Source organism: Phymastichus coffea, unplaced genomic scaffold (assembly GCF_024137745.1).
Source record: "Phymastichus coffea isolate CEN01 unplaced genomic scaffold, Cenicafe_Pcof_1.1 PCOF00273, whole genome shotgun sequence".
Taxonomy (NCBI): domain Eukaryota; kingdom Metazoa; phylum Arthropoda; class Insecta; order Hymenoptera; family Eulophidae; genus Phymastichus; species Phymastichus coffea.
In genome coordinates, this window is record NW_026707084.1 from 63,220 (window position 1) to 79,538 (window position 16,319).

The 16,319-nt window shown below is 37.4% G+C and overlaps 1 protein-coding gene across 1 annotated transcript; it reads left to right on the forward strand.

Annotated features, from left to right (window-relative positions):
• LOC131674658 (ATP-binding cassette sub-family C member 4-like) lies at nucleotides 1–6,850 on the forward strand. Its single transcript, XM_058953469.1, has 16 exons — nucleotides 1–110; nucleotides 502–612; nucleotides 675–806; nucleotides 931–1,135; nucleotides 1,219–1,444; nucleotides 1,516–1,672; nucleotides 1,740–1,989; nucleotides 3,218–3,406; nucleotides 3,477–3,763; nucleotides 3,842–4,025; nucleotides 4,176–4,504; nucleotides 4,561–4,805; nucleotides 4,915–5,145; nucleotides 5,215–5,747; nucleotides 5,832–6,479; nucleotides 6,556–6,850. Exons 1-16 carry the CDS (start codon nucleotides 34–36, stop codon nucleotides 6,574–6,576), a joined length of 3,825 nt encoding a protein of 1,274 aa, XP_058809452.1. The 5' UTR covers nucleotides 1–33; the 3' UTR covers nucleotides 6,577–6,850.
• Nucleotides 6,851–16,319: the final 9,469 nt, after the last annotated feature.

Genomic DNA, 16,319 nt, shown 5'->3' on the forward strand with positions numbered 1-16,319 from the left:
CCACCATATTATTGTTGAAATTAATATACTGCCATGGGTGTAAAAAATAAAAATCACGTTAATCCGAACCCTTTGATCAGTGCTAGGTGGATTAATAAAACTTTTTTTTGGTGAGTTCTGCTATTTTATTACCTTTTTAATTTGTGTAAAGCATCATTTCTTATATTATAACAATAAACCAGCTTAATTTAGTTTTTATATCGTAGATATTTTATAATTTTGAGTTCATTCGAGGATCAATTACAATATATATTTATTAGGTCAGAATTGGATAATAGTATTTATTCATATCGACTATTTGAAGTCGTTTTAAATGTTTGGAATGGAATTGATTTGAATGTTCGTTATCTGCATATGCAATCTAAAATTTTAATATTCCTATTCTACTATTAATGTCAGCTTTTCCTACATAATTAACCTTGTATTGTAGTTTGGCAACTTCTAATAAAACTACGTCCTGTATTATTTTACATATTTTAATTTATATTATTATATGTTTAGGTGGCTTACAGATCTGATTCGTTATGGTAGAAACCAAGATCTCGTAGCCAATGATCTTTATGACACTATTTCTGAAGATCGTAGTGAAATTTTACGAAAATGTTTGGAAATGTAAGTTAAGTTGTTTTGAACATTATTTAATTATTCCATAACATTACAATTTGAATTGATAGAGCCTGGCAAAATGAGAAAAATACCGCTTGCATAAAAAAGAGGAAACCAAGCTTGTGGAAAGCTTTCATAAGAACATATTTCAGAGAATTTCTTAAACTGTCCTTGTTTATATTGGGCTCCACTATCATTATGTATGTTTTCTTTTCATCTTAAATCAATAAATAAACTGAGTCTGTCTTTATTATCGCATGTAATCACGACTCGTCTATCGATAATCTGAAGTATCAAAATTACATTTGTATGCTCTATAAATAGGACAATAGAACCTTGTTTGTTAGAATTAATGATGTCTTACTTTCATCCAACTTCAACTATGACTCAGATGCAGGCTTACCTTAATGCAACTGCATTCATTTTTCTCATGGTATTGCGGTCACTACTATCTAGACATGGTTTTTTCCATCTTACTCGACTTGGTATGCGAGCTAGAATAGCTCACACTTCACTGATTTATAAGAAGGTAATTCCTTTGTATTCAATACTATTTCAATACTTTGTACTATTGTACTCTAAACTCTCATTTACATAAGTTACATATTACAGATGGTACGAATGTCAGTATCAGCTAGTAAAAGTCATAATAGCTCGGTGATAAGTTTACTTACTACCGACGTGTCAAAGTTTGATACTTTCTTCACTTTCTCACCTTATATGATTATCGTGCCTATTCAAGTGGTTGCTACAACCTATTTAATTTGGCAATACGTCGACCTCAATTCTACACTTCTGAGCGTTGCACTAATGATATTTTTAACAATGCCCGTTTTAGGTTTGTAAATAAAGAACGAGAAAAGTTCCACGACAAACCAAATTCAAATTTTACGATTCTGTTCATTTCAGCACTTTATAATAAGATATTTTTAATATTTCGAACAAAACAAACTCTGAGAACCGACAAACGTTTATTACTGATCAGCGAAATTGTTAGTGGCATTCGAGCAATAAAGATGTATGTTTGGGAGAATTATTTTGAAGATCGCGTTCGGATAGCTCGAGGGTTTGTCATACAGCTCATTGAATAACAATTTTCATCTAAGTGTATTAATTTCAAATTTACGTTTCAGACTCGAGATTGGAAGCTATCTCAAGATAGCATATCTTACGTCAATAGTAGGCGCAACTGCTCATTTTTGCCATCGACTCTGCGTTTTTGTAATCATTTTGATTTGCTTGGGTCAGCACAGCATCATAACTGCTAGACAAATTCTACCCATCGCCCAGCATTTTAACAATTTAAGAGACAGTATTACCAGTTTACTTTTTTTGGCTTTAAGGCGCATAGCTGATCTACGTGTTTCAATGAAGCGAATTGAAGTACAATATTACATTTGATTTATTGATTGATTGACTGCTAAGTTTTATTTAGTTCTTAACCTGTAAAGGCCAAAGTGGCGTAAACGAGACACCGGTATTTGAGGTCGTCCGATTTTTTGAATCGTAAGACTTGCCCTTTCCGATGGTCAATACGAAATTGATCTAAAAAATTATTAATTATAAAAGTCAGTTTAAAAGAAAAAGCACGATTTCTTCAATCTTTGTTTTGAAAATAGGTTCTGAACGACTTTCTAGTATATTAATGACTTAGAACATTTTTAAACGACGGAATAAATATCTCAACTTAAAGTTCTTAAAATCACTCCAAAAATACGTCTAAATTTTTTCAAAACTCTTCGAGTAAATTTTTTATTTTAAAAGTAGTATAATTTTAGCAAAATTAAAAAATTACTGAAAACATCTCGAAAAACTGTGTGTATTTTTTTTACCAATTTTAAGAACTTTTTATTCTTGTTAATTTTAGATATAAGTCCATTGCTTTCAAGAAAAAAATTCTCAAAGATCAAATTAGCTTATTGTCATGTGTTATACTACTTTGATCTTTGAGAATTTTTTCCTTGAAAGCAATGGACTTATATCTAAAATTAACAAGAATAAAAAGTTCTTAAAATAGGTTAAAAAATACACATATATTTTTTGGTAGTATTTTAAGCAATTTTGTAATTTTGCAAAAATTGTGCTATTTGCAAAATCAAAAATGTGCTCGAAGAGTTTTCAAAAAGTTCAGATGTAATCTTTGTATGATTTTAAGAATTTTTTATTCTGAGTAATTTTCTCGATTTATTCATATTTTCAGGCGAAAAAATTCATGAATGATCAGTGAAAATTTTGTAATGCGAGCACCATTTTGTAAAGACCAAAGTGATAAATTAATTTCTAAATCACATTTTTTTTAAGTTCAGATATTTATTCTACCGATTAAAAATGTTTTAGGCCATTGACAGTCTGGGAAGCCTTTCAGAGCTTGCTTTCAAAAAAAAAAAGGATCGAAGAAATCATGCTTTTTTTTAAACTGTTTTTTTTTATAATTAATAATTTTTTAGATTAATTTCGTATTTACCATCAAAAAGGGCAAGTCTCAAAATTCAAAAACATGTGCCTGTCAATTTTTTCAGTCGTGAATAGCATAAGTTAGACGGCCTCAAAGACCGGTGTCGCGTTTATGCCATTTTGACCCTTTACGCGTTAACATGTACGAGGGTTTCAGGACTTTTTATTGATGCAAGAAGTGGATTTAAACGTTGAAAAAATAAAATATGACAATACTGATGAGATTATATCGATAAAAAATGTAACTGTTTCTTTGGACGATCAATCACATATCTTGGAAAATATTAATTTAAATTTTGCTCCAAAAAATTTGTATGCCATTGTTGGTGCAGTTGGATCTGGCAAAGTAGGTCGATATTTTCATAAATATTTATATTTACTACTGGTTAAACAAACTTAATCCACGATTTCTTCAGAGTTTATTACTAAAGTTAATTTTGGGAGAACTTCGATTGACATCTGGTAGAGTGTTTGTAAATGGTAAACTATCGTATGCAAGTCAAGAACCGTGGTTATTTCCTGGTTCTATAAGAGACAATATATTGTTTGGAGAAGAATACGATGAAAAAAGATATGACAACGTCGTTAGTGCCTGCGCTCTTTTAGAGGATTTTGCTCATTTGCCTTACGCTGACAAGACTATGGTTGGCGACAAAGGCATGAATCTAAGTGGCGGCCAATGCGCTAGAGTTAACTTGGCGAGGTAATAGTTCGCAACTTCATATCTATAATTGACTCTTTTAATACTCATATTTTCCATATATTCACGTGATAAATTTAGAGCAGTTTATAGAGATGCGGATATTTATCTATTTGATAATCCTTTATCCGCGGTAGATACACGCGTTGCAAAAAAATTAATGGACGAGTGTATTCATAAGCTACTTGAGCATAAAACTAGACTCATTATCACTCATAATATGGAGCTTTTGACGGAAGTTGATGACATTATTTTTTTGAATTCCGTAAGTTTATCACAACTACATATCATGCACCCTATGTTTGTAATGGTCTAACATTTTACAAAGGGAGAATATTTCGTATATAATTTTATTTTGTAGACAACCACAGAAAAAAAAACGTTATTCATTTAAAATTCTATTCATTGCATGTAGGGTACTATTGAATTCAGGGGAAATATAGAAAATTTTAGACGAAACGACTTATATCTCAAACATTTACCATCTGATCAAACTGATAATTTAGATCAAGGTTTAGATATATTAAAATTAAAGACCGATGTATCCAATACAATAATCAATTCTTCAAAAATTAATAATGAACCATTAGAGACAGAGGAATTGATTGCTAAAGGAACTGTCAAGATGTCTGTCTATTCGCGATATATCAAAGCTGGCGGTATTTATCGACTATTGTTAATGGTTTTTCTTACTTGTATTTTCGTATTATCAGTAATGTTTTACGATTATGGACTTGTAAAGTGGTAAGTTTTTAAGTAGAAACAATCTATTCGAAATTTCACTCTTCATTTTAAAACAGGATTCAAGAAAGGAACTCATCTTCACTAAATAAAGTAGAATATAACGCTACGACCTACTCTGTGAATTCAGACCAAAATATACCATTAATACTTGGAGGTATCATTTTAGTGATAGTTATACTATCGATTGTAATTAACATCGGCTCTAATATATTCATGCTGTGTGCCAGTAACAATATTCACAATGACATGTTTTCACACTTAATAAGAACAACACTACGATTTTTTGAATCAAATCCTTCTGGTAAATTATAATATAGTTTATGTAATTTAGTTTATATATTGAATATGAATAGATGTTGCATATTGTTGCAAGATACGATGATGAAATTTAAGTTTTCCATATTTTACAGGTCGAATTTTGAACCGCTTTTCAGATGATACCCGCATAGCCGATGATCTTCTGCCTAAAGTTTTATTTGAAGTCATTCAACCATTCTTCATGGTAACAGCACTTACTTTATCAGTAGTAATTGTCAATTGGTGGATCATCATACCTAGTAGCATTTTAATATTCTTATTTGTTTTAATTGGTAAAATGTATGTAGCAACAGTTCAGAAACTAACAAGACTAGTTGGAAATGGTAAAATCAGTGTTGAATTATTATAAAAACCGTTGATAATAAATTGACAAATTTGCTTAAATCTTACAGCAAAAAGTCCTGTTTTGTCTTTTATCGCATCATCGCTAGCTGGTTTGACAACGATACGTGCATGCAAAGCTGAAGATATTGTCAGTAAAGATTTTGATTCTCGTCAAGATCGTCATACGGCAGCGCAGTTTCTCGTTTGGGCTCTGATTCCGGCAAATTATCTATGGGCTGAATTAACCAATCTTGGATTATTGACCACAACTGTATATGTTTGTATAATTCTGAAAAATGATGACACTTTTGAAGGATATGTAGGACTAACTTTGATGCAAATTATGAATATGACTACAGAATTGTCGAGTATGTTAATAAGGCTTGTTCAATCTCTTGCTTATATGCCAAATATCGAAAGAATGTTACAGTATACAGAATTGCCACAAGAAGATTTTACTTCGAACAAATTAGAGAAAAAATTGCCAAAGTCGTGGCCAAATAAAGGAGGTATTAAATTTGAAAAACTTTATTTAAGATATTTGGATGATAGTGATCCAGTTCTTTGGAATATCAGTTTTACTATCGCATCTGGATCAAAGGTAATTTTCACTTTTTTGAATAATGCATGCCTTTTTATTACTATTGACTTATTCATGTGAAAATAATTATTGAAATTGTTACAGATAGGCATCGTTGGTCGTACAGGTGCGGGAAAATCATCATTGACATCAGCTATATTTCGCACAGCTAACATTGAAGGCTCGCTTTCTATCGATGGTGTTGACGTTAAGAATGTTGATTTACCGACGTTGCGATCGAAAATATCAATAATTCCACAAGAGCCATTTTTGTTTAAAGCAACACTAAGGAAAAATCTCGATCCTGTTGATGAGTTTAAGGATGCCTTACTGTGGTCTGCCTTAGATGATGTAGAACTCAAAGAAATGTTTAATACATTAGAATTTCCGATAGAATTTGGAGGTAGCAATTTGAGTTTGGGACAACGTCAGCTAGTTTGCTTAGCACGTGCCATACTCAAACAGAACAAGATTCTTATTTTGGATGAAGCTACCGCTACCATTGATTTAGCAACGGATGCACTTATCCAGAAAACGATCAGAGACAAATTCAACAAGTGTACAGTGTTAACGATAGCTCATCGACTCAACACGGTAGTGGACAGTGACAAGATTTTAGTAATGGAAAACGGTAGAGTTATGGAATATGATCATCCATATTTACTATTACAAAACAATGACAGTTATTTTTCTAAAATGATTCAACAAACAAACAATGCTATGTTACGGCAGCTTAAGACCATTGCAGAACAGGTAAGATTGTTACAAACAAAAATAATCTATTTTTATAAAACATCAATAATTTAATTTACTTGTTTATGTGCTTCAGGCATATATGAAACTTCAATAAGCCACCTATCGTCTGATGTAAAGTGCCACCATGATTAGGAAAAACCCAGGCTATTGTAGAGAAAAAAAAATAGAGATAGTAATAATCTTGATTCACAGATTTTGCGCAAGATTTCATTCAGTATTACTTCATAGTCACAGTCACGAGTAGGCTCAGAAGTAGCGACGACAGTGTATCTATATACTTTAAAATGACATACCCGGGCTTCCTCGAAACTTATATATGTATTTTTTTCAACTCCCTGCATGAGTTAAGGATATTTTTGTAAACTAAATTCAGAATATAGATTACCATCTTTCATCGGAAAATCTTTTGAAATCCATTGATACAGTTTTATCGATGTTATTCGATCGGAAAGATTTTTCTATTGAACTTCTACATTTTATTCTAGTGTCGTTTTCTAATGTGGTTGCGGCAGCGGTCAGTAAGTTAAAAATCTTTACACTATATACATGGATTATTATAATATTAGAAGCACTGATACTCTAAAAGTATGTCTCAAACTATGAAAAATTAGTACGAAACTTGGACACAAATATAACGTTGAATAGATTGTTATTATAGAATTTATTAAATTGTTCCAACCACATATAGCTCCCAGCTAAATTTTTTTTGCCACCATAATTGGATAACTTTTTATTTTATAGCATAATTATTATTTTTACCGGAATTTTATTAACGATTATCAAACGGTTCTCTATATTTGACGATTAAAACATTTGATCTTGTGTTGTTCTAGTCCTTCAAGTTCTCTTTTTCATTAAAGATGTCTATATATTGCACTCTAACGGGGACAAAGTCCTTTGAACAGAAAAATTTCAAAGTAAGCTGGCAATGACTAATCAAACCAAAGGAACTAAGTAAGGAAGACGTGGACTTATTGGCGTGTGGTTCTTTGCAATGAGCAAAAATAAGGTCGCAAGTACCGCCGGCGAAATTTTCAATTTTAACGCGTGCACGCGAAGAAAAGGGGCTAAACTCCTTTCTTTTTTCACTTCTAAGGAACAGCAGCCACTCTTTTCGCCTTATCTCAGTCTCTCTCTCTCTCTCTCTCTCTCTTTCTTTCTCTTTCTCTTGGAGTAATGAAAACTGTGACAAGGACTAACTAAAATTCTTCTTTTTCTCGCGCACGCAGAAAGAATGTCACCTTGCGCCAACGTCTTATCCTTCAACTTATTCTTCTTTGACTTCGGAACTCATCTAAATCTTGCAAACTACTTTCGTAAATTATTAGGCATAATGGAAAAGGTAGTTTCTTTCTTATTAGACCGTTCAATTGCATTAGCTTGTATTTTTAACAAATGAAATTAATATCTAATTACTAAGGTTTTCAATAGATTGAAAAGGGCAATGTCTTCGTAATGCCCGTAAGTTTACATCGTAAGTTAACTACAGGTACATTAATCGCAATCATATTCAAGCGTTTGCAAGAGTTATAAGCCAAGTTTCCTAACTCCCGTGCCGGGCCGCTTACGTGCGTGAAATTTGGGCACAAGTGCGCGGCGGCGCGAGCAAGGAAAGCCGGCAGGAGTCTTCTTGTCAGAACTGAAAAAGAGAATCGATTAAGTGAATAAACGAGGGAGAAAAGATATCGAAGGGGTATTGATCTTTAATTATAAAACATCGATTTTCTTAATCCAGATTTTTAAATTGCTCTTGTTTTACAAAGAAATTTTTTATTTCTAGTTGACTTTGACAACTTTCGTTGCGCTCAAATTCTTGCCAAAATCGAACTCGGTTAAAGAAAAAAAGACTTGCCTATGATATAATTAACTAAAAAAAGTAATTTAATCTAAGGTCAAATATTTTTATCGAAATATTTTTATCGAAAAATCGGAGATAAAAATCAAATTATGCCGTCACAGTTCGAAGTGATGATATTAGATGGCGGCATCTGTTTCGTTCTTGACTGGCGAGCCCGCAACTAAGGTTCTTCCATTTTCTAATAATAAGTAAGGTGACAACCATTTTTTATACAAATTTTATTTATTTGACGTTTACCTATAGATTTAAGAAATTAACAACATATAATAACTAAAATTGTTCCTTATCAACAAGAAATTAGTTCTCGATATATCACATACTTCAACAAAAACAGACATGAAAAACGTGAACAAGTTCCGTAGAACTAGATCAAATAAATCGCTTGAGCGAAAAAAAAAAGAAAAAAATAATGGTGAACACGAAGTCGGACCTCGTACTGCTACCAATAGTTGTATATAGTGACAAGCGTTATAAATATCCAAACAAAAGAAAAAAACAAGCTGGATTTGTCAGAGAACGGCATATAGAGGGATGAAAAGGATTTTTGCCACAGCAGGAGGAGGAGGAGGAGGTTTGTGCACCAGGGCGCGTTAACAAAGGCGCTTGTGAGAGAGTTTACGGGCAGCTCGTGACGTAGACGCGAAAGCGCGTGGCGGCGGCGAATATATCGGGAATATATGGAGGAGCCGTGGTAATCTGCACGTGTGCGGCACGTGTGTAGTGACTCGACGGGAGAGAGAGAGAGAGAGAGAGAGAGAGAGAGAGAGAGAGCTTTACCTCCCGGGCGTGAGCCCCGAGATACACGCGCGTTTATCTGCTGCCCAGGCCACGGCTAGTTTGACGTGGGTTATACATGTTAGCCGACCAAGATATTAGCCAAATATTAAGCTATCTACTCCGTGCGATGCGCTCCTGTTGGTTTTTTAATTGTAATAAAAACTAGTTACAATTTCAAAGTATACCGTCCAAACTGCATTATGTTCTTTTTTTTACGCATGGTGTCGCGGCTGAAATTTTCGCGATATTTATTTATTGTTGGCTCCAGCCTTTTTTAGGTCGACTTGTAGCAAATAATTATTTTAGCGGAGTAACGCAAATAACATACATAATTCATAATATATCAAAGAATATTTGAAAATTCGATATAGTACCTACTTACAATGCACAAGTTTGCAAGTGGTTTGATGAAAAGTTTGTAAGTATGGCTCGATTTTATTGCATAAAATTTACTGTTGAAATTTCATCAACGAAAGTTATTTTATTTTACTCTTACTGTATCGCTAGGTCAAATTAATATTCGAAACGTCGTGTCTGAAATTGAAGATGTACACTAATTCCATTCATAAACGAAGACCAATCGAATTTGTAATTTATATAGAAAAGGAAAGAAAATTGAACGTTATGTTGTAACATTTTCCATCAACTGTTTGAAGAGTGTGAAAGTTAACGTACGAGTTTCGTTACCAAATAACAATACCAATTACCAAACAGAAACAAAGTGAAAACCTAGTGATAACGCCTGGATCCATAGCAGCGAGCATCAGCTCGAACACGTGCAATCTAAACGTCTCTTATTGTTTCTTGGAGGAAAGGGCGAGAGAGAGAGAGAGAGAGAGAGAGAGAGAGAGAGAGCTTCGAAGTGGAGTCTCATCAGGCTGTATACGTGCCGGACAACAGAGTTTTAGCGGGGGGAGGCTTGGAATGACGTTAGCAGAATACGACTTTGACGTGAAATGTTTGTCAAATAGTTAAACACCAGATAGTTTTTAAGAATAGACTCACTGTATTAGAATAATGTTCGCGAATTCAATTGATCATGTGAAGCTTTCATATAAATATCCATCGAAGCGCAACGTATAAGATCGAAGTTTTTAATGGCAAAGTTCTCATTGGTAAGGGCACGTGGACGATAGCTGAATCAGGGAAGTGGGGGAAGGAGAAGCTCTAGGACACAGACGTGGAAGAAGGCAGGAATGTTCAGATTATCGGTCGCTGTAGCTGGCGCGCGAGGGTGGTGGGTAGGGGAGGGCCGAAACGGCTGATAAGAGCCGCGAGCCGGTGTCACGTTCCGCTTTGAGTGTGATGGCCCTTCTCTCCACTTTTCACACGCAATGCACGCCCTCACCTCTCTCTCTCTCTCTCTCTTTCTCTCTCTCTCATCCTTCGGCTATTGCCGAAGCGCGAATACCCGGGGAATGGCAAAATGAAAGAGGAGAGACTGAGAGACCGAGCTTCAACTTCTCAATGACTGTGTGTCTATGTGGTTTAGTTGTCTTCGCAATCGAAAGATTTTATCGACGCCTATAGCTTTCATTCGAGAACTTGCGCGAAATACGTTTCGATTTTTTTATAAAATTGATAGAAATGTGTAGAATTGATTCTGTTTTTTGAAATATAAATAGTTGGATGATTATCGATGATTAAACATTATACTCTCGAATTGAGATAAGATATTCGCATATAGGTGGCAAATATTGAATTGACGTGGAACCCATCAATAAAAAAACCGTTCTTTGCTAAGTAAGTTACTTCTGTTAATATACAAAAATACAGTCTTGGATTTAAATTGTTCATAAAAACAAAATAACCATGTGTCATAAAAATGTAATTCTACATAATTAAAATGCAATAACCGCAGTACCGTCTGTCAATGAGCAAAAAAAACTGCGACGAGTAGTTAAAGTAAATGTACGGTGAGACAGACGGATGTGGAAAAAGCGAGCCGCGTCACTGGAAAAGGAGAAACATACAGAGATAGCGGAGAGAAAGAGAATTAGGGGAATGGCGGTGGTATACGAAAGTCATCAAGGCAGAGCAGTGGGCGGGTTGCGTGAGCGTTGCTCTCGAGACTTGATCTCTCTCGACAAGCTGCAGCAGCAGCGTCGAAGCAGCAACGGTGGTCGCTTATCTCGGGCAATTAATATGATTGAGGAGACATCTCTCACGTCTCCGTAATATCCAGCAATGGCCCAAGTTCTGATTGCTTTCCCGCGCTATCTCGCGTTCGCCATAACCCTTCTACAACTCGCCCCCCGTTCTCCCACCACCCACCTTAGCAGCCTCTATTTTCTTCCTTGCGTCCTCGACCCCCTTCTATACTACTACTGCCGCCGCTGCCGAGTTAACGAAACTGGCACTACTACTCTGCTCTGGCCTGGGATTGACCTCTTTGCGTGACGATTCGACGTCTCTCGAACTTGAATGCTTCAACTTGAGACGTTGTATATGCCGTTCTATACGGTCTTTTCATCGATTTCACAATTGTAGTAGTTTGTGGGCTCCAATCTCAAAACGAATGGTTTGATATATCGCATGCGTTGTGCTGAAGATGAAGAAACGGGAGAATAGAAACGCAATAGTAGGCACGCGTCATTTCGACAAACTCGTACGAAGCCTTTATCTCTCGTGCTCGCGAGAATACGAACATATGCAATGAGAGAGATAGCGAGAGAGAAAGATATAGTTTCCCTTTAAATGATACGATATAACGAGTGCTCTTCCTGCTGACACGCCGAAACCTTGGCTGAGTGCCCTCATCGCCAGCACGGCATATATGTGAATTCTTCTCTCTCTCTCTCTCTCTCTCTCTCTCTCTTTCACTCTCTCCGCGCCTTCTCGGCTTCCCCGTTCCAAATTTGTTCTTCTTTTTACTTCTCATTTCTTGTCAAACACAAACTGGCGAAATTTTCGCTCGTGCGAGATAACGCTTGGGAAGCACTTTAACCCTCTTGCTCTCGAGCGTTTTTAGTGGCGATATAAGATTCTTACTCAGGGTGTCTCCTTGCACGATATACCTACTAATTTGCGAACATGGCAATATGAAATTTTCCTTTGTACTTGGATTTTATTATTCGATTCTGAATCGACGAATGTGATATTTAAGAAGTTATACGAATTAAAGTGAATGGAAATTGAAAACTATTAAAGGTTATGTTATAGAGCTATTATTTTTCACAACGCAGATATCCGATTTATCGGTTTCGTTATATTTCTTTTAGAGTTTCGTTAGTATTTAATTTTCGAAATATATAATAATAATAATTAATTTATTCCAAACCTCGGTCGCTATTTCTATTCGTAATGGATAAATTTGTCCTCGTTTTCTTCGGAAAATTTGTTATCTCATTTTCTCAAACAACTATAATCGAAATTACGAATAAATGAGTTTTACTTGGTAGTCGATAAACGAAATCCGACGGCCATGACAAATCAACTTGCAGCCACTTTTGCAGCAGATTAAGGAAAAAGAATCGCGACGAGGCCCGGAATAACGTAGCGAACAGCGCTGTGACAGTAAAAATAAAGGGGCGCGTCAACCAAACAGACGAACGGCAACGAAGTTGCGGGCTAAAGTGAAAAGTGCGTTCGAAAGAATGTTCGGCTTGCAGGTCATAGGCTGTATAAGCGCCGTGGTGTAAATGTCGCTGCTACGTGCTTGGACGGGTTAGCGACTCAGCGTTATATAAAACAAAGCTTTGCTTGCTAACCGTAGTCCAAGAGAGAGAGAGAGAGAGAGAGAGAGAGAGAGAGAGAGCGACAGAGAGCGAGAGAGAGAGCGAGAGAGAGAGAGAGCGACAGAGAGCGAGAGAGAGAGCGAGAGAGAGAGAGAGAAGTTTGCTCGGCTGCTGCGTGCATGTGAGCTGCCGAATCAGCGCACTAGCCTCGCGCTACGAGCCTAATCTAATGTCAACAGGAACGGTGATTTTCGCACGAGGCGCGCTTATTCGTTAATCATCTGTCTAAGGAAAATGCAGGTCGCTGCTGCTTTTAAACTGCACGTGATACAGATTTTACGGTAATGCTATGCGCGAGATAACGTGCGTGGAGATAAGGAGAGGGAGAGAGAGAGACAGAGCGAGTGCATACACTCTGTACGAGCAAAAAAAAAATAATAAAAGTTGATTAGTTCTCCCGCGAAAGAGAACAAAAAGAATAGCAAAAGGTAGTTAATTTTTATTTTCTTTTACGGCCTCTTGATTAATGCGCATAGCTATTTAAATCTATGCAGTGCAACACTGTACGCCGACGGTTATCTCTTTAGATGGAATTAATTTTTGCTCTGCTTCGTGCGTGCATCCCCGATCTTTTTCCGCTTCGTTCTTTTTTCTTGCGTCCGACGATATTAGAATGTGTAACCCGTGGAGGGGGGTCGGATAGTTTGGCTTTTTTACGAGCTTTGTGTTAGATAAGGAATTAATTGTTTCATTGAGAATCTCGCCTTTGTTAGCGCACGTCCATTCTACTCCTATTAAATGGAGAATTACTAAGCAACCACCCAAGCAAACATTTTTCTTATCGATTACATAATAATTCTAGGTATTAAAACTCTGAAGAAGTTAAATAAAGCCTAACCGCAATACAATTGATTCGTATATACATAGCCAGGCATTTTATTAGGTCAAGAGAGAGAGAGAGAGAGAGAGAGAGAGAGAGAGAGAGCGAGCGAGGTCTCTGGTTCGACGTCACAGGGGATAATCGTCGACAATCAAGTTTCACTGTAGGCCGAGAGAGTAAGTATATATAGATATGTACACATACACGCACACAGAAGTCGCGGGCGGGCGAATTGGCCCCGAAAGCTGCATATGCATGACGCAATATCGCGGCGCAGTGTGTCATTACTCGTCATTATCCACCTATCAAATCGCTCAGCAATAGCCTTGATCCCCCTCTCGACTTTCGCTCATGCTCTCTCTCTCTCTCTCTCTCTCCCTCTCTGCTAGCCTTTAGTCTATCTACGCTCGCGCGGCTTGCGCTCGCCCCCGATATCGCAACAACGACCAACCAACCCTTTCATAACTCTGTCTCTTGCTCTTGTCGCATCGCGATTTCCACGCGGGTTTAGATACACATCGATGTGTGACTGGTAGCGACTGGACAGTTTTTATTTTTTTTTTTAAGGATTATAGTGAGCTACGGGAGTTTTTGAGGGTTTATCTGGTTGATTTGTGATTGTTGGAAAATTTGAAAAATATTAAATTTGAAGTAATTACGAACTGGATACAAAAAGAAGCAATTACAGTGTTCATACTTATTAGCATGCTAATATCTTTGTATAGATAATGATGAACCTTAACTATTGATGAAATATATTTTCATGAAAAATATATTGTTAAATTGATTGTATTAATTCGTATCCGAAAATGTAGGTATGCATTATTTGTGTCACAACATGCGAGTTTTTCACGAAATAATATTAAAGAAATGAAGTAAAGAGAAAACAAAGAATCCGGAGCTGTTTATATCGACCTTCGTAAAAGTCTTTGTCACGGTATGCCCACATAAAACACACTCACACAGCCGTGATGTAATAGAAGACGCACACCCACGCGCGGATCTTATTGGCAGGGTAGAAGACCATTAGTCGACATGATGGATGCCTGACAGGCTTGAGTTCGCTCTTGAGCCTTGCGGGCTGCTGCTGCCTGGTAGTTATAGTAAGTAATGGACGGACGCTACCAGCGACGACGACGGCGAGGACGCAGACGACGTCGCTGTGGCCCTTGTAATAACAACAAATCTTGCCTATATTAATTCCCTGACGGGCATAACTCTCGAGCAGCTAGCGTCTGCAAGGGGTGGCGGAAAACGAAAAGTAACGAAAGGATGGGAACTCGCTTTCGGAAGCAAATGTATTTTTTCGAGTTGATCGCTTGCTACGCTCTCGTGGTCGCCGATGGATGGCGACTGACGCTCACGCAAGATCGACGAGTCGTCTTCTCACTCCCGTGCTCGAACGTCCGATTGTTTTCCAACGTGGACCCGACGACGATCGCGAGTCCGATACTCAAGCAGGTGACACGCCAAATTATTCGTGCGATGCTCTTGCCCACGACGAATGTACGATCGCGCGCATATCGCGTGCCGCGATCCATTCGTCAAGCAAACCTCGAAAATAGCACGAGCGATAAACCTAAATTTGCCCAGCTCTCGCTCGCTCGCAACTGCAACTGATCCCCCATCGATGCGGTGACTGGGCAAAGCGCGCTTAGGAACATCCACAATAATGATGATGATGACGACGATGATGCGTCCCCTGAAAATCATCTCTGTGCGCGTATGCAATCCCCTGGCGGTGGTGGAGAGCTTTGCACTAGAAATTAGCAACGAGCCAGCGCTGCCTCCCGCTCCACTCCTCTAAATCATTGATTGTAGCATTATCTGTTATTGGCCATGCAATTAAGCGCCCAAAACGTCCGCTAGGCTGCCCTGGATATTGGAAAGAGAGCGGAGGGCGAACTTGCCCGTTACAAACTCTCTTGAGATATATTATTAGATCACTTTATGCTTCGACTTGAATGTACAGTGTTTGCAAGAATTGCATTTAACTTTGCTTGATTTTATATCGACTACTTGATCATTCCAATAGTTCATTTTCAAAAAACTTGTCGAAAGCTCGTACCGAATTAAAAGAAGGAAAAAGATACGTTAAGAGCATGGCGTTAGTTCTTTGCAGGCAAGTAAACGCATGTCAATCAAGTATTCGCAAGTATAACAGCATTCGAAATATCTGTAATACAAAGATCATTTCTATCCGTTATTTAAGCTTTTTCAACAAAGAATCTATGTCGATCGGAATCGACTGCATTGCGTGCTGTCGAATCGAGAGCAATAGGAAAGAATCTTGGCCTTCGTTAAAGCCGCGCACCGCAAAACTCTCAGCCGCGATATGTCAGCAACTGCACCATAGGCAAAGGCCGAGACCGAAATCCCACGCGCGGATCAGAACAAGTCCTCGTACGCGTGCACGTAGCTGGCATCGAAAGAGATCACTTTTCGCTGCTGCTCAATAATTGTCAGCATACTCGCGAGCAAACCATATTAGCCCTTTAGCCGATCGCTAGAGCTGACGGGATATTGCAGCCGATGCTCGTCCGCGCGTTCTCGTTTTTTCACAGCGATTCCAAGCGTGCAACCATCCCCTTTTGTCTTCGGTCGATCCATAATTGCGCGCGCGCAGATGGGCAGCGCATCGCTGC